The sequence below is a fragment of the Carcharodon carcharias genome, chromosome 32 (genome assembly GCF_017639515.1).
Source record: "Carcharodon carcharias isolate sCarCar2 chromosome 32, sCarCar2.pri, whole genome shotgun sequence".
NCBI classification, from domain to species: Eukaryota; Metazoa; Chordata; class Chondrichthyes; order Lamniformes; family Lamnidae; genus Carcharodon; species Carcharodon carcharias.
The window spans coordinates 19,564,362-19,583,878 of NC_054498.1; the positions used below are offsets into that span (position 1 = coordinate 19,564,362).

The 19,517-nt window shown below is 44.2% G+C and overlaps 1 protein-coding gene across 2 annotated transcripts in view; it reads right to left on the minus strand.

Annotated features, from left to right (window-relative positions):
• The window catches only part of dapk2b (death-associated protein kinase 2b), a 154,450-nt gene that overhangs the window by 21,426 nt on the left and 113,507 nt on the right, over window positions 1–19,517 (minus strand). The window contains exons 6-10 of one of the 2 annotated variants that reach the window (XM_041178537.1): window positions 16,221–16,269; window positions 15,146–15,172; window positions 14,895–15,047; window positions 4,126–4,171; window positions 2,766–3,410 (exon numbers count right to left, since the gene is read on the minus strand). In XM_041178537.1, coding sequence (XP_041034471.1) covers window positions 2,766–3,410; window positions 4,126–4,171; window positions 14,895–15,047; window positions 15,146–15,172; window positions 16,221–16,269 — 920 coding nt within the window. Of the gene's footprint in view, window positions 1–2,765; window positions 3,411–4,125; window positions 4,172–14,894; window positions 15,048–15,145; window positions 15,173–16,220; window positions 16,270–19,517 lie in introns of those variants that run through there. The other variant, XM_041178538.1, reaches the window with a different exon arrangement.

Here is a 19,517-nt window from a genome sequence, read left to right on the forward strand (position 1 = left end):
GAATGGGAGGGTTATCATATGTCATATGAGGAAAGGTTGGACAGGTTAGGCTTGTATCGGCTGGAGTTTAGAAAAGTAAGAGGTGACTTGATTGAAACATAAGAGGGGTGTTGACAGGGTGGATGTGAAAAGGATGTTTCCTCTTGTGCGGGAATCTAGAACTAGGGGTCACTGTTTAAAAATAAGGGGTCACCCATTTAAGACAGAGATGAGGAGAAATCTTTTCTCTCAGATGGTAGGGAGTCTTTGGAACTCTCTTCCTCAAAAGGCAGTTGAAGCGGAGCCTTTGAATATTTTTAAGGCAGAGGTAGATAGATTCTTGATAAGCAAGGGAGTGAAAGGTTATTGGGGGTAGGTGGGAATGTGGAGTTGAGATTACAACCAGATCAACCAGTTTCTTATTGAATGGTGCAGGCTTGAGAGGCAGAGTGGCCTACTCATGCTCCTAATTCATATGTTCATATGATGCATTTTGATGGTTAAAATTCCTATTACAATAGAGATGACCATGCTTTGATTCCTTTTTTTTTATTTGGCTAGGGCCAGCATTTATTGTCCATCCCTAATTACATCCCTTGAGAAACTGAGTGGCTTGTTGGGCCATTTAAGAGCCAACCACATTGCTGTGGATATATAATCACATTTAGGCCAGCAGATTTCCTTCCCTAAATGGCATTAGTGAACCAGATGGGTTTTTATGACAATCAACAATGGTTATCATTAGATTCCAGACTTTTATGGGATTCAAATTCCACCATCTGCTGTGGTGGGATTAAAACCCAGGTCCCCAGAGCATTACCTTGGGTTCCTGGATCGCTAGTCCAGTGACAATACCACTATGCACCGCCTTCTCCTGGCTCAGTACTAAAGGTGCCACCGATGGCAAAGTTGAATCACAAATGATGTTTGAAAAACTAGGCGTGCAACTTCATGATGCCTCTAAAGGTGCCATTCAATGTGAATTTAACTCTTTAACATGGTATGGGACAGCGGAAGAGATGTTTCAGAGAGCCCTCAACCTTCTGTCACTTTCCATTGGAAACAGCGCCATAGTATGATTGGGATTAAAGATGCCGGCCATTTACTGCAATTGCACCAGCACCTGATGCATTCATTACAAAATTCTTCTCTCCATTATTTTAACTCATTTATTTTAGTTGAGTTAAAAGGCCTGATTTTTAACTCTCTGTGCAAGTGGATGCATTTTGAGGGTTAAAATCTCACCTAAAGTCTTTTTTACGATAGCACAGAGGAGAATTCGATGACCATGTTTAGCATTTAGGGTAGATGTTTCTCCAGGCTGAGGGGGGGATCTACAACCAGGCGACAGAGTCTCAGAATAAGGGGCAAGCCATTTAGGACCGGGTAGAGGAGGAATTTTTCAGTCGGGTGTGGTGAATCTTTGGAATTCTCTACCCCAGAGGGCTGGGGAGGCTCAGTCATTGAGTATGTTCAAAACCGAGGTTGATAGATTTCTAGATACCAATGACAGCAAGTGATACGGGGATAGTGCAGGAAGATTAAGCATTGAGGTAGAAGATCAACCATGATCCAGTTAAAAGGTGGAACATGCTTGAGGGGCTGAACAGCTTACTCCTGCTCCTATGTTTGTACTATAGCATAATTCACAGTAATTTCCCAACTTTGTTCCCAACATTGTACCAAAAATGAAGCAGTCAGTAATTTCACTCAGTCTAGTTCAGGCACCGTCTGTATCTGAATACCTAGGAAACATCAGGTATCTGTCTAATTGCCCAAAGCCCCATTTATGCTTGTAGGTATGGCGAGATCACATTCAACTGGAAGTCAAACATGACCTCTCTTGAATGTAGGTTCCCCCCACCACCAGGGTTTATAATGAATTATTTCATGTTTTAAAAAGGCATCAAATTGCCTGTCTAAGGCTTGTGATGTACTTTCAGTTCCAGCAGGAGCTCTGCATCGGTCATTTTTGCCGGGCTGATGATGGGAATTCTCTTGTTTTCACATTCAGACAATTCAAGAGGTCAATCTCAAGCTGAACTTCAATACTTGATCAGTAAAGAGCTCAGCAGCAACTCAACCAGTTCCGGCAGTTTGGTTTACAATCCTAAATCTATAGAGGCTTCTATACGTCACCCCGCATATAATCAATATCCTAAATCATCTATTACTAGACATCCAGGGGCAGAGATCTCATTATTGAATGTACAAGTCCTCATTCTTCACTACTGTACCATTCAGGTCCAATTCTTCCATACATAAACACCACAAAAACAGATACATATGTAGAATTACAAGATTGTGCAACATTAACTTTGTACATCACTTTTAATTATTCGGTAAATTCAGCATTCCCAGTGGGAGCCACGGCTAAAGGAAGAACAGGTTAAAGGAAGAACCCAGCAACATAACACCAATCCTCCAACTCACAGTCTGAGTTCCTGGCTGGGACTGCTGAATTTATCCTCACATCATTTCTGTTAGTAATTCTCTTTTGTTTAAGAGAGCTTCATTCAACTCGATAACAAAATTAATGTCGAAAAAGTGTCACAAAAAGTTGAATATGTTCTGTTTGTTTGTTTGTTGTAGGCCAGTTTTACAGATAAATAATCACCATCTTTTAGCAATAAGTTACTTGATTTTTGCCCTATTCAGAAGTTAAATGAAGTTAAAGTGAAATACAAATATATTTGCCCCAAACTTTCTCCGTGACAGGCTGAGCAAAAATGATAAATGCAACACCATATATGAACCTGGTGTCATCAGACCTCCTCCAGCTCACTTTAACGACTTGACTCTGATACACTAAGGCTGGTGATGAGTTCTCCATTGCATGTGCCGTTTAACAAGTCCTTCAAAGTTTCGTTCAGATCTTTGTTGAAGACAGAAGCAAAGTCTCCCTTCACACATCCTTCACTGATGTGCTCAGTCTGAAAAGAGCTAATTACTTCCTGGACCCATTTGAGTTCAGCAGAGATCTCTTGATTCAGAGACTCAAACTGAGACTTCAGTTCAGCATATTTTGCATCGACTGTGTTTAACATGCTATTCACACCTTTTATTTCATCCTGGAGTTGCTTCTTCCTGGATTCGGCTTTACGGTATTCATACCTGATCTGGGAAAGGCTGTGCCGGACACTTTCGTTTTCCTCCTTGTACCAGGATTCCTTTTCGTTATAAATTGAAATCAATGCATCAATATCTTCCTGAAGAGAATCATGTGCTGAAGTGAGCCCACTGAAGGTCATCTCCATCACAGAGAGATCCTCCACCACCTTGGCAAACCTTTCAAAGTTAACATAGGTGTTATTGGGTGGCATGCTGGAGTGTGATTTAATGGTATATTCTTTCAGACGCTTGGTCTTCAGCTGCCTGCGTTGCTGCTTCTTGCTCTCCTTGGTCTTCTGCTCTTCTTCCTTTTGATGAGACTTCAGTGGATCAGACAGAAGAGTTTCAGGTTATTGACGAGCAAAAATGTGAAGGGGTTGGGTGCACACGATGCAGCACACATCTAAGTGATGGCAGAAGTCCAGTTCCAGCAATCTACAATCATTGCAGTTAGTGGCACTCCACACAAACCTTTCAATTTTAAAGGCTATGCAATGGGACACACAAGGTAACAATTTGAACAACACTCACCACCTACAGTACATGCAAAATGACGGTGTTAGTTCAATATATAATGCAGATGAAAATTTGATTTCTTGTTGGCTTGCAGATGACGGACAACAGCTTAAATGAACGTCAGGATAATAAGACTGAAACACAAGCGTTAGAAATAAACAATTCACCCTAATGCTCTATGTATTATAATGCAATTAGTTTGCTGCAGATAGCAACTTGGATTTCAACACTAAAGCTTGAATATTGTTCAAAACAGTTCCCCATCCCAAAGCAATGCAAGAAACATATTAGATAACAGACCAGTTAATAAAAGTGTAATGAAAACCAAATCCAAAAAAAATCAAGTGTAAAAGTCATCAGGGGGAAACCAATATTCTATGCAACTAGTGGGATTTAAAGACGAAGGCCACTGCAATTGCTTCAATTCATGCAAGTTAATGTGCCGGCAAGTCAAATAACATCATCACACACATTTTAACAACAAATGCAATTCACTTCGACACTGATGTTAAGACTTACCATTATCCATGGGTGTGAAAGAGCATCTTTTATGTTTAGCCTTTTCCTAAATAAAATGAAAGAGTTAGAAATGGACAAACTCAAAATTTGTTTATTAAATCAGGATCTATAAAAGGTTAGTGAATTAAAATAAAACACATTTCTATATAAACTGACTTTACTGCACAAAAATAGCACTGGATTTGGGTATGGTTTTGTCATTAGAAGGAAGTTTGGCAGTCACATGAAGATAGGATATTTCCAATATCCCATGGGAGGTGGTGGGAGAGAAGGGATATTTTTGGACCCTCAAAGGAATTTAGACAACTATATGGTGGTAACGGTTACATTTTGGAATCTTTCATAAACTTCCTACTCCTTTTATTTTTAAACAGCTTCTGCAATTAGATCACTTATAGATTAGTCTCGGTTCCCTTTGCCTTTGAGAGTATCTTTAACTGACCTTGATATCTGGGTAACCTTCTGGTAACATGCCCCCAGATGATGAACAAGACACCTTCTCCATTCATAATGTTTAATTCCTGAAATTATCCTATATATCCAAAACCTGCCTTCTCTTTGAAGAGAAAATGAGCCATCAAAACTTTTTTTTCAGTTTAAATTGTTCAGTGAATCTACTTTAGGAAAAGGTGGAACACTTGAATTAGTGACACTGAGAAATAGTCACACATGGTAATCTGGCTACTTGAAAGGAAAAAAAACAAAAAGTCACAATCTGACACTAAGCTAATTTTTTACCATCCTCGTCCCCATGCTGGCTGATATTGTTGACGGGCTTCTCTCTCCAGGGTTTGGCCTTCTTTCCTTCAAATCTGCTTTCATCACCCCTCTCCTCAAAAATGCTCTTGACTCCACTGTCCTCGCAAACTACTGTCCTATCTCAAACGTCCCTTTACTCTTCAAAATCCTTGAATGTGTTGTTGTCTCCCGAATCCTTTCCCACCTTTCTCGGAATTCCACGTTTGAATCCCTCCAATTAGATTTCCACTCCTATCACAGTATTGCAATGGCTCTTATCAAAGTCACAAGTGACATCCTACGCAACTGTGACAAAGGTAACCTCCCTCCTTGTCTGTATGGGCCTGTCTGCAGCCTTTGACACGGCTGACCACATCATCCTCCTCCAACACCTCTCCGCTGTCATCCAGCTAGGTGGGACTGCTCTCATCTGGTTTTATTCTTGTCTATCTAATCAAAGCTAGAGTATCACTTGCAGCAGTTTCTCCTCCTGCTCCTGCACTGTTACCTCTGGTGTCCCCCAAGGATCTAACCTTGGCTGCCTCCTATTTCTCATCTACTTACTGCCCCTCGGCAACACCATCCGAAGGCACAGTGTTAGTTTTCACAGGTAAGCTGACGACACTCAGCTCTACCTCACCACCATCTCTCCCGCCTCCTCCACCATTGCTAAATTATCAGAATGCTTATCCGTCATCCAGTACTGGATGAGCAGAAATTTCTTCCAATTAAATACTGGGAAGACTGAGGCCATTGTTCTTAGCCTCCGCTCTAAACTCCGTTCCCTAGCTACCGACTCCAGGCCTCCCCCTGGGAAGGGTCGGAGGTTAAGCCAGTCTTTTTTCAACCCTCGTGACACATTCGACTCTGAGATGAACTTCCGATCTTATACGTGTGCCATCACTAAGGCTGCCTATTACCATGTCCGAAACATCACCTGACCGCTCCTGCCTCAGCTCATCTACTGCTGTAACCCTCACCCATACCTTTGTTACCTCTAGACCCGACTATCCCAACACACTCCTGACAGATTTCCCACATCCGACCCTCTGTAAGCTTGAGATTGTCTAAAACTCTGCTGCCCATGTCCTAACCTGCACCAAGCCCAGTTCACCTATTGCTGACCTACACTGGCTCCCGGTAAAGCAACGACTTGACTTTAAAACTCTCATCCTTGTTTTCAAATCCCTCATATAGCCTCACCACTGCCTATCGCCTCCAGCACCATAAACCTCAGATATCTAATGTTGTCCTCTTGTGCATCCCCGATTTTATTTGCTCCACCATTGGTGGCTGCACTTTCAGTTATCTAGGCCCCCGGCTCTGGAATTCCCTCCCTAAGCCTCTCCACCTCCCTTTCCTCCTTTACGACACTCCTTAATACCTGCCTCTTTGACCAAGGTTTTGTCCATCTCACCCAATATCTCCTTATGTGACTCAGTGTGATACTTTGTTTTACAACACATGGCAGAGTCATGAGACATTGCTATGTTAAAGGCACAAATTAATATAAGTTGTTGTTGTACTAGTACTCTTATACAATGCAATATTCTGCTCGTTCTTGTATTTCTCACCCCTCTCGTTGCTGTACAAGTTGTCACAGCCTGCAAGGATAGAGTATACCCTCAGAGCATCCCAAGCCTCTTTACAGGGTAATTAAGCACTTTTGAATTATTGTCACCGTTTTGTGGGTAAATCCAGCCCCCAAGTTTGTGCATGGCAAACTCCCACAAACAGTGAGAAGAAGAATAATCCATTCATTTATTTTTGGTGGGCGTTAACTGAAGGATAAGCGGTGGACAGGACACCAAGAGACTCCCCAAGCTCTTCTGCAAATTGTACCATGGGATCTCTGACAGGGCAGGTGAGGCTTTGGGTTAGTGTCTCCTCCAAACCTCTGTACCAGCCAATGTTACGTGCTTAAACTCACAACTTTCTAACTCGACCACAAGAGTCGCAACTGCTACACCAAGACAGACACTTCTATACTGACTTAAAGTATCTTGAGTATTTTAAACCAACTCAAAGAATGTCGACAGCTACACAATCTTAAATAACCCCCAAAACAATTACTGGAACTTCATACATTTGAATCCATTCAAAATGCCCAGCTGTCTGGCATGAAATTATACAAAGTGCATTTTTTAAAAACGCAGCTCGATTGCCCCCGAACAAAATGACTAAATTAAGATTGGTTAAAAAAAAAAGTAATGTCTAGAATTTGCTTTTCGGCTCCTTACATACTGTAGTTGGATTTAAAAGGAACCGTCACTGGCAAAACTAGACAAATACAACTCCATTTTTGTCACATTTCAGGGTCAGTTGGAACATGCGTGCCCTGATTCACAAAGTTGTGTGTTCAACAGGGCCTGAACGCAAAAATCATGGCTGACACTCCAGTGCAGTACTGCGGGAGTGCTGCATGGTCAGAGATGCCATCTTTTGTATTGAGGCACGAAACTTTCTATCATCCTAGCTGCCTGTGGAAATAGAATCATAGAAAGTTTACGGCACACGGAAGAGGCCACTTGGTCCATCGTGTCTGTGCCGGCTGGTAAGCGAATCATCCAGCCCAATCCCACTTTCCAGCATTTGGTCCGTAGCCCTGCAGATTACGGCACTTGAGGCGAATATCCAGACACTTTATAAATGAGTTGAGGGTTTCTGCTTCTACTACCCTTTCAGGCAGTGAGTTCCAGACCCGCGCCATACTGTGGGTGAAAACCTTTTCCTCATTTGCACTCTAATCTTTCTACCAATCACTTTAAAATCTATGCCCACTAGTCACTGATCCCTCTGCTAAGGTAAATAGGCCTTTCCCATTGGCCCCTCACAATTTTGTACATCTCAATCGAACCTCCTCTCAGCTTCCTCTGTTCCAGGGAGAACAAACCCAGCCTTTCCAATCATTCCTCATATAAAAGATCCTTTGGCACTATTTTGAGAAAGAGCAGGGGAGAGTCCTCTCCAGTGTCCTAGCCAATATTTACCCCTCAAACCAACATTGCAAAAACAGATTATCTGGCCGTGACCACATTGCTGTTTGTGGGATCTTGATTATGGATCTTGGCTACCACATGACCTAAATTACAACAGTGATGACACTTCAAAGCACTTCATTAGCTTTGAAGAGCTTCGAGATGTCTGGTGGTGATGAGAAGCACTAAAAAAAATGTAAATATTTCTTTCACATTATGAGTTCATTGACAAAGACTGGAAAACGATGAAAGCACAAAACTACAAAGACAACCAGGTCTTCTTGAAGCTGAATGATTATATAATTTATTAAATGTAAAAGGTGAATTAAAAGAGGTGCTTTTATTCGATGGAAAATAGCGTCACCTAATCACAGAAAACGGCAAAAAAAAGCTTGGCTGATGTTCAGAGAAACAATTGCGATACAAAATCAAAATATAAAGTTCAGAGGATTGCCACACATCAAATAATAACGTCAAGGAAGTGTTCAACGTGTAAAGCAACCTCAACAGATCTCTCAGTAACCAGTTGTCCTGGAAAAGCATCAGGGCTAAGTTCAACATTGCTACACCCATTTTAATGGAGGAAGATGGTGTAATGAAGATGTGTGTGCGTACCTGAGTCACTGATGAATGTGGCAGGGCCTTTTTCTTAGGGGGTGGTAATGGTGGGCTTCTGATCACAGGCCCCATTGTAACAGTGAAAACCAAGCCCTTGTGCCCATGTTCACCAACCTGTTTTTTTTTAAGATTCATTCATGGGATGTGGGCATCGCTGGCTAGGCCAGTGTTTATTGCACATCCCTAATTGCCCTTGAGGAGGTGGTGGTGAGTTGTCTTCTTCAACCGCTGCAGTCCCTGTGGTGTAAGTACATCTACAGAGCTGTTAGGGAGGGAGTTAGGGTTTGACTTTGCAAATGCGAGGTGAGAAAAAACTTTTTTACACAGTGAGTAGTTAGGGTTTGGAATGCACTGCCTGAGGTGTGGTGGACACAGGTTCAATTGAGGCATTCAAGAGGGCATTGGATAATTATTTAAATAGAAACAATGTGCAGGGTTATGGGGAAAAGGCAGGAGATTGGAACTAAGTTAAAATGTTCAGAGAACTGGTACAGACATGGGCCGAATGGCCTCCTTCTACACCATAACAATTTTGTGATTATGAGTTCCAGGATTTTGACCCAGTGACAGTGAAGGAATAATGATATATTTCCAAGTCAGGATGGTGTGTGGCTTGGAGGGGAACTTCCAGGTGGTGGCGTTCCCATCTGTCTGCTGCCCTTGTCCTTCTAGATGGTAGCGGTTGTGGGTTTGGAAGGTGCTAGCGAAGGAGCCTTGGTGAGTTCCTGCAGCGCATCTTGTCGATGGTACACACTGCTGCTACTGTGCATCGGTGGTGGAGGGAGTGACTGTTTACTGATTGGCCAGTCAAGCGGGTTGCTTTGTCTTGGATAGTGTTGAGCTTCTCTAGTGTTGTTGGAGCTGCACTCATCCAGGCAAGTGGGGAGTATTCCATACTCCTGACTTGTGCCTTGTAGATTGTGAACAGGCTTTGGGGAGTCAGGAGGTGAGTTACTTGCCACAGGATTCCTAGCCACTGACCTGCTCTTGTAGTAATTATATGACTAGTCCAGTTCAATTTATGGACAATGGTAACCCCCCCCATGATGTTGATAGCAGGGGATAGAATACCATTGAATGTCAAGGGGTGATAGTTAGATTCTCTCTTGTTGGAGATGGTCATTCGCTGGCACTTGTGTGGCACGAATGTTACTTGCTACTTGTCAGCCCAAGCCTGAATATTGTCCAGGTCTTGCTGCAGTTGGACATGGACTGTTTCAGTGTCTGAGTCGTCGTGAATGGTGCTGGACATTGTGCAATCATCAGCGAACATCCCCACTTCTGAACTTATGATGGAGGGAAGGTCATTGATGAAGCAGTTGAGGATGGTTGGGCTGAGGACATTACCCCAAGGAACTCCTGCAGTGATGTCCTGGAAATGAGATGATTGACCTCCAACAATCACAACCATCTTCCTTTGTGCTAGGTACGATTCCAACCAGCGGAGAGTTTTCCCATCAATTCACATTGACTCCAGTTTTGCTCAGGCTCCTTGATGCCACACTCTGTCAAATGCTGCCTTAATGTCAAGGGCAGTCACTCTCACCTCGGGAGTTCAGCTCTTTTGCCCATGCTTGAACCAAGGCTGTAATGAGGTCAGGAACTGAACGACCCTGGCGGAACCCAAACTGAGCGTCAGTGAGCAGGTTATTGCTAAGCAAGTGCCGCTTGATACCACTGCTGATGATCCCTTCCATTACTGATGATCGAGAGTAGACTGATGTGGCAGTAATTGGCTGGGTTGGATTTGTCCTGCTTTGTGTGTACAGGACATATCTGGGCAAGTTTCCACATAGCCAGATAGATGCCAGCGTTGTAGCTGTACTGGAACAGCTTGGCTAAGGATGCGGCAAGTTCTGGAGCATAAGTCTTCAGTACTATTGCCGGAATATTGTCAGGGCCTATAGCCTTTCCAGTATCCAGTGCCTTAGACGTTTCTTGATATCACATGGAGTGAATTGAATTGGCTGAAGAATGACATCTGTGATGCTGAGGACCTCTGGAGGAGGCCAAGATGGATCATCCACTCGCCACTTCTGGCTGACGATTGTAGCAAGTGCTAATCTTTTACACTGACGTGCTGGGCTCCCCCATCATTGAGGATGGGGATCTTTGTGGAGCCGCCTCCTCTTCCAGTGAATTGTTTAATTATCCACCACCATTCACGACTGATGGGGCAGGACTGCAGAGCTTAGATCTGATCTGTTGGTTGTGGAATCACTTAGCTATCTATCACTTGCTGCTTATGCTGTTTGGCACACATGTAGTCTTGTGTTGTAGCTTCACCAGGTTGACACTTCATTTTTAGGTATGCCTGGTGCTGCTCCTGGCATGCCCGCTGCACTGTTCATTGAACCAGGGTTGATCCCCTGACTTGGTGGTAGTGGTAGAGTGGGGGATATGCTGGGTCATGAGGTTACAGATTGTGGTTGAGTACAATTCTGCTGCTGATGGCCCACAGTGCCTCATGGTTTCCCAGTCTTGTGTTGCTAGATCCGTTTTAAATCTATTTAGCACAGTGGTAGTGCCACACAACACGATGGAGGGTATCCTCAATGTGAAGATGGTACTTTGACTCCACCAGGATTGAGCTTGGTCACTCCTACCGATGCTATCGTGGACAGATGCATCATCAGCAGGCAGTTAGGTAAGAACGGGGTCAGTTTTCCCCTTGTTGGCTCCCTCACCACCTGCCGCAGACCCAGTCTAGCAGCTATGTCCTTTAGGCAAGGTTGGTTGGTCCCCCACCAAGAATTTTACTGAATTCAAATTTCACCATCTGCCGTGGTGGGATTCAAACCCGGGTCCCCAGAGTATTACCCTGGGTCTCTGGAATACTAGTCCAGTGACAATACCACTACGCCACCGCCTACCCTATAAACTATTTGGAGCCTGTGTTGCACCAGCTCCAATCACTCCTTCAGTGTTGTACAGCGATGAAACTAGTGGTTCTGAAAACTTCCAACACCAATCTTGTCACAAGTGCAAAGTATTGGAAGAGTGCAAACAGGAAGTCTGTCTGGCTTTGTCTGGCCATGTGCTGTTTGATCGTTTCACCACCGATTGTATTTGCACATGGGACTGAACTTAACAGATCTCAGCAATGAGCAGGAGTCTGATCCGAAAACATTCTTTGCACTCTTAAGTATTTTGTGCTGAAGAATTTGAATTCCTGTGAGCTATTGCAGCCGGTAGGAGCTTGTGTGTGAATGTGGATGACATTTCTGCTAGTTTGAAAGCATTCAGGGAAGAAAAAACATTGGGATGCAGCTGAGCCATTCTCCTGAGAGGAGAGATTGAAAATCAACCCTTTAACTCCCTTTGCTTCTCCACAGATGGCCGACAGAACAGAGCCAGGAGCTGGGGTGGGGGTGGAGAGGCAAAAAGCCAAGGACATTCCCCAGATTTGACCATGAGTCCCTGTGTGCCCTCCTCCAGGCTGTACGTGGTAGGTGGGATGTCCTCATGCTCGCCGGCAGGAAGAGGGGACCTCCCAGAATGACAAAAGCAGACTGGACGGAGGTCACAGCGGAGGTCAGTAGCTCTGGGGGGTTCATCCAGCAAACCTGGCTGCATAAATGCTGCAAAAGATCAGGAAGGGTGAGCGTGTCACCATTCTGGAGATGGACAGGTGTGACGTGGGGCCATTATGGGGCTGACTTACGTGTCTCCCAAGTGTGTAAGGCAGCATGGTGCAGACATAATCCCCATTGCCATGCAGGGTCACACGAAGTATGAGGGGGCGGTGTGGGGGAGCTGCAACACCTATAGGCTGTCAAAGAGCATTGGGAAAGGCGTGCACTGCCAACAGAATCAGGCCACATATTGAAAGGCCTGATTGTAGCACAGCATCATCATTATATTCTCCCTCTTTAACTGCAGGAGAACAGGGTGCACAATGCCCCAGAAAGGATCAGGACAGGAGGCGGTTTCCCCAACATAGCCATGCCGACACCCATCAAGGAAGTGGTCTTGGAGTTGTCTGCCAACCAATGGAGCCGGGCCGTAGGATGAGGTGAGGTAGGAGGAAGGTCCCAGGGAGGTGAGGTTCCAAGGGCACATTTTATAGTTCCAGCAAACACCACTGAAGGGGGCTGGGAAGGGGAAGCTGCTTAAAACCGGCAAGAAGGCAGCACTGATGGTTTGAAGGCTTACTGACATCGGGGGAGGAAGGTATGCCTCTATGTTGAGGGGTCTAATTTTCAAACACTGATTCACATCTCCTAATGCTTCCAGTGTTTACAATGAGGAAGCATATCTCAGCAGACACACCTCAATGGATGATGTTGCCCCTAACTCTTTTTGTTTCCTCCACAGGCGCAACATCAGCAGCTACAGGTAATAACCCAGAGGGCCTGACTTTCACCTCTGAGGAAGAGAAGGATGCCTTAGAGGGCGCAACGTCACATCCTTGCTCCGCACCGAGCACACACACCTCAGTGGCTTTGCACGGTTTGGCCAAAATGGACAAAATAGCTACAGTGGATAGAGCACAGCATAGTCGTCCTAACAGCTGCCTGAAACAGAGGTGGAGCAGGCCTCTGACCATCGGAGGAGCGCTAGAGGCAACCTAGATGCTGAGCCTCTGGAATTGTCAGTCAAACAGCAGATGCTGGAGATCCAGCATGAGATACATGGAGATGTGGCAGAGATTCCAGAGGGGTTGCACATTCTGGCATGGACAATGGTGAAGTCCATGAGCGCTGCGATCACACTCTACAGAATGCATGGCTTCCCCTATTGACAGACTGGTGACTGTCATAAAGAGCCAAACCCAGAAGCTCATTGATGAGACACTGGGGATGAGTTCTGGCCTAGACCATTGCCTTGCCCCTGAGCATTGGGGCCCAGGGCCAGGACAAGAGGGGGATAAGGAGCCTGGAGTCACATCCAGGTCCTGGTTCCTCTCCGGAAAGCAGGGAGGGCCAAATGGGCCTTTCAGCGGTGGATAAACAGCTTCTGACACCATCGGTGGTGGGGGGACACAACATCTCTCAGGGCACATCTGATGGGGGCAGCCTCTCCTCTGCCACTCGGCTATTGGGCAGATTCCTTAGAGTGCTGCGGTGACAGATGGGCGCCACGGTACTTTTCAGGAGACGCTCACCACGCCGGGGCCCTCATGGCCAGTGGATGGCTGCCAAGGTCATCCCTGGCAGGGGGACATAATGGTCAGCAGCCTGTCTCCAGTGCAGCTGTCAGCGAGGGCAGAGCACCATGTTGCAGCACCCGGAAAACGATCAAGAAAGCCCCACATTGGTCACACTTGGGTGCACATTGGTGTCTTTCTTTTTTGTGAAATGTGGCCATTGTTCTGAGTTTTTGTGAACGTAAATGAATTTTCTTTTCAACTCATTATCGGGCTACATTCGTGCATTATCTTTGTGTGTTTTTTGGATTTGGACTTTGATGCTGTTATGCAAGTTTGAGATCATGTGGATCCCTCTGTTCAACATTGGCTGACTCACATTGCCCTTATGTGGCTCAGGTGTTCATGACAGGTGAGCTATGAAGAAAAAGTGCCAAGGGTCAGGAAGGTGGAGCCATTCAGTTCCTGGAACCTTCTAAGTATCAGAATTTCCCTTGTCTCGCAGGCTTCCAGACCCTCCTGTGCAATGTCTTGTACAACTGCTGTAGTTCACTCCCCTTTTCATTGGACTTGGCTGTCTCCACTCGTCTCCCCAACCTTCCTCTGATAGGGCTTCCTCTCTCTGGAGGGCCAGATTGTGCAACACATGGCAAATGACTATTGTAAATGATACTCTGTCTGGTCTGGACCACATTGGAGGTCGCCACTTGATCTATCTGAATGATCTAAACCTGAATAGGCCAGTGGCCTGCTCAATGATGGCCCAGTCGTAGCATGGCTATCATTGTAGCAATGTATGGGTAGAACACCACTTCCTAATCTCAGTCCCTCTAGATGGGGAAAGCAAGATGAGACATCAGTCATGAAAGTGAGACATGAGAGGGAGGACTACACTTCAGGATGGACTATGCACACCCTGAGCAACCAGCTGCTCCTAATCTCATGGAATGACTGAAAAGTATCTCAGCCAAACAATTTCTCATATCAATACTAATTACTAAAGCAATATGAGCAAGCAATCATGAAAGTAAAACATGAGAGGAAGGACTACACTTCAGGATGGACTATGCACACCCTGAGCACCCAGCTGTTCAGCTTCCATTTTACAACAACCAGAGTTCTGTTGTGTAGCCAGGATAGCCGGTCACCATACAAAGGTATCCGCATTAAGCCCTTTGTGAACTTCAGCAGGTATACGCAGGTGTTATGGCACAGGCCAGTTAGAAGCTGATTCTGAATGCGATTGACCGAGGTAAAACTGCATTGAAAATTGACAAAATAACCAAATCTCTGTGGTCATAACTTCATCATGTTCACTACCAATTTATCCAAGTATATCTCCTCACCTGGTATCTTTCACCAAGAGCTTCTGAATGAAGTCCTTTGCTAGTTCACTGGTGTGGCTGAAGAATTCTTCATCAAAGTCGTAATTCATTGCAGAGATGTTGGCAAGTGTTTCCTGTTTCGTCTCTCCGAGGAAAGGGGAAGCTCCACTTAACCTGTTCCATAGGTGATAAATCCAACAATCAATCAAACTGGGATTGTGCTTACCTAGAGTGTCTACAAAATTTCAATATTTGCAAATAATCTTACTTACAGTATGTAGGTAATGACCCCTATACTCCTGTGAGATAAAATAAGGTACACAATTTTGAATAAACAAGTAAAATTATAGCTATGCCTTTATTCATAGGAAATATATATCTTATAACATTTATAACAATTTATATTTATATCGCACTTTTAACATAATGTAGCATCCCAGGGACATTATAAAACGAAATATGGCACCGAGTCACATAAAGAGATGTTAGCTCAGATGACCAAACGCTTGGTCAACGTGGCAAGTTTTAAGGAGTTTCTTAAAGGAAGAAAGCAAGATGGAGAGGCGCAGGGAGGAACTTTAAGATCTCAGGTTCTAGACAACTGAAGGCGCGGCCACCAATGATGGAGTGATTAAAACCGGGGATACTCCAGAGGCCTGAAGTAGATGAGCGCAGGTATTGGGGGGGAGTTGTGGCGCTAGAGGAGATTACAGCAATAGGGACTTGCATATATAATGGTTTTCTGATTTTCTTAAGCAAGAAGCTAAACAATTACAGCACACTAACAGATAAAGATTGTAAACTTCTTAGTATTTTGAAACTTACATTTTAATTCTTTGGATTAGTGTCACTTTCCTTTGTTATGTAAAAAGGCAAAGGTACAAAGTGTTTTACAGGGCTCGCACTTAAACACATTAACTTAATGATTTAAGTCCATCGTTCATTTGATTCTCAGATTGTGACAGGGCCAGGGAAATTCTAACCGCCTGGGCGAAACTCATTTAAACTTTGATCCTGAAATTAATAGTAAACTTATGGTAAAAATTCCGATTTTTCAATCGCTCAAACATCAATTTGGCTCTATTACTGTAATATCAACTTTATAGAAATGTCAAAATTGGTGTTTTTACTTGTAATGCATACTAAATAAAACAATTGCTGATAGATACAAGAAAGGTGGACCATTACTATTTATTCTGTAAATTCTCTAGCCTAGTTTAATCGCTGGAGAAGAGCCGGAGAGATTTCTTATGAATAGTTTTGTATTCTTGAAAGCTTAGCTTTGCTGGGTTTTCTAAGGTGATTTACTTGCCTCTCAAAGAATTGTTGGTTATTTTGGTCACTTACCACATATCTGCTGGAAGCCCAAGGGGTTCATAATTCACAATCTCTGGAGCTGGAATATATACAAACAATTTAAGATTGGAAATGTGAAATCTGCTTCACAAATTGTATCAAAAACACGGTAATTCTTTCATGGGATGTGGGCGTCATTGGCGAGGCCAGCATTTGTTGCCTGTCCCTAATTGCTCCAGAACTGAGTGGCTTGTTAGGCTATTTCAGAAGGTAGTTAAGAGGCAACATTGCTGTGGGTCTGGAGTCACATGTAGGCCAGACCAAGTAAGGAAGGCAGATTTCCTTCCCTAAAGAACATTATTGAACCAGGTGGTTTGTTTTATTTTTAAAACAATCAATGATAATTTTATGGTCACCATTACTGAGACCAGCTTTATATTCCAGATTTACTAATTGAATTTAAATTCCACCAGCTGCAGTGGTGGGATTTGAACCCATGCTCCCACAGCGTTAGTCTGGACCTCTGGTCCAGTGACATTACCACCACACCACCATATCCAATACAAGACTAGATCCAATACCAATGTTAGCAACGTCAGTGTTAGTGTTAGAGGCTGTGGGTGAACCGTATTGAAAAGGGGGAAGCACAAAGAAGCACAAAAATAGGTGAACACGGTCAAAAATCCTGCTGGCCACCATGAAGAGCAATGAAAAGTGTGAGAGTTTGTGGGGAGTGGGTTGTGGGGGGGGGGAAATGTGGCGGCGGCAGTGGGAGATGTTGGTGGCATTGTGGAGAAGAGGACATTACAGAGACTCTAGCATGCAAAGCGAAGACATCAGAGCAGATGTGATGGAGAAGCCAGGGGAGGGGGATAGTGTCCTAAAAGAAGGGGGCAGGATGAGAAGAAACAGGATTAAGACAGCTATGGGAGTGGAAGAAATTGCTATTGGAAAGCCCTCATCCAGCGATGGCAAAAGAACTTCAGGAAGAGGAGGAAAGTATTAAAGGTGGACCATATGAAGGTGCTAAGACTAATTAGCAGAATCCTGCAGACTGGAGTGAGAGCAAGAAGTGGCACCAACAGAACGATCAGTGGAAAGAAGATACAGAACTGGAATAGCATTTCACACATCCTACAAAAAGGGAGGCTCGTGTGGTTTCCATAGCAACACCTTTTATTGCAGAAGGGGTGGATCTACTGAGTTTAGCTTCCAATTTCATTTCTCTTACAGCTTTCTCTTTCTCTGTTTCTTTATTTCTCAAATCTTTCCTTGTTTTTTCACCACCTCCCCAATTATTTGCACACTCCTCTGTTACATCTTAACATGCTTCTCTTATCTCACTGGATCTTTTGTGGAACTTAATTTTTAAGGTGTTTTCAGGTCCTTTGACCGATACATCAGTTGATTTTCTCTCATCATCTCCGACATTTTTCTCTCTCCATTTTTTCCAGCCTTCCTGAAATGTTTATCTCTTAACTTTCAGTCTGATGAAGAATATTGCCCGAAACATCTCACTCTGGTTTACCTCTTTCTGAACAAAAGGCTACAAGCGAGAATGAGAATGCACAGAATTGGCGAAAACCAAGTGACACGGGTCAGTAATTAGTTGGGAAGTGGGATACGGAAAGGAAGGGTAAAGGGAATGTTCTCAGATTGTCGGAATGTGACAAATTTTGTTCCCCAGGGGTCTATACCAGGCCCTCAAATTTTCATGTGCACGTCAATGACTTGGATGAAGAAATAAGAGTTATGCCAGTCAATAAGCTTGCAGAAGACACTAGGGGCCGGATTTTCCCAGAGTTGGGAAGACGACAAGGACATTTAAAAATGTTGGGTGGGACCCATCAGGGGGAAGAGCTCTGCACTGCCCTGCACCCACCCACCCCCACCTCTCACACTTTTCAACCAATGTTTGCTCTTCATGGTGGTCAACAGGATTTTTGACAGTGTTCACCTATTTTTGTGTAATTCACATAGGAAGGAAACTCGAACTCAGCAGGGCCATTTGAACTTAGTCCTAAGTTCAAAGAGACTATTTTGGCTGGTCCAAGAGCTTTAACCTGAGGTGTGGGAGCCATAAATTGATGGAGTAGACATAAATGCTCTTAAAGGATGGATAAAGTCTGTTTGATCTGGTGTTTTTTAAATCCCCTGCTCTTTAAACATGAACAAAGACAGCCTTAAGCTGTCATTGAGAGTTAAAAAAATGCCCTCTGCTGGACTGCTTGATTGATAGAACATCTGGGGTAGGTTAGAAAAAATATTACCATCTGGTCATGCACTTTCAATAGAGGTCTTTGTTGACATTTCCCCAAGTGCTATCGTCATTTTGAATACCTGGCAGAGTTTCAGAAGCTACAATTATCTCAGCGTGGAGTTCTGAGTTCACAGTTTGACAGTTTAAAGAGGATATTAAAGGATTGCCAACTTTGATTCGGAGTCTAAATAGAAGTTTGTTTGCTTTTATAAGAGATTAACCACTTGAGAAGGTTTAAAATCTTCGAATGAGTTTCTTGAATGGGAGCTTTTTCACTATTAAGTGACGGCTGTATTAGATTGTTAGAAGGTTTTTTTTCATCTTCATCTGGTTCCTGAGACCTATCCAAGGTAGATACTGGGTGAGTGGCTGTAGAGGCAGCTTTGGGGGCATGAAGCACATGGAAGGTGGGCAAGAATTGGGAGAGGGGGCATGAGGGTGAGGGCTAACAGTGTCTAAAACAACTGGGAGGCAGTCCCAGAGAATTGAGGTGGGCCTTCTAACCAGCCTGTCCTAGCACTCGCCCGCCCCTATAGCCACCTAAGTCTGCTTCTGGGGTCAGCGGGCCCGAATCGATCCCAACACCCCCAACCCGCCCCGTCCCGGAACAAAAATTGGGGCCTTTTAAACTGAAGCTGGTTCCTGACTTGAGCTACCAACCCGGTAATGAAAATTTAGCCCCAAGTTAGGAGGTACAGTAGGTTATGTGGACAGAAGAAAGAAATAGACCATGTGAGTGGGCAAAGCTATGGCAGATGGGGAGTCCAGTGTGAGGTCCAGGAAGATTAATCAGAATATTTTTTTAAATGGTGAGAGACTTGGAGATGCAGAGGAGCTGTGATGTCTATACACACAAATCACCAAGAGCTAGTGTACAGGATTAAATGTAATCAAAAAAGCTATTGGAATATTGATACTCATCTCGTGGGGTTGGAACTCAAGACTCAGGAAGTGATGCTTCAGAGCCCTAGATGGTGACCATCTGAAGTGAAGCATTCTGATTTGGGCACCATAGACAGTATTTTCTATTTGGGGTCAGGACTCCGACATAGGGATCAAATCCAGGTCCTCACCCTCCACCAGGTCGG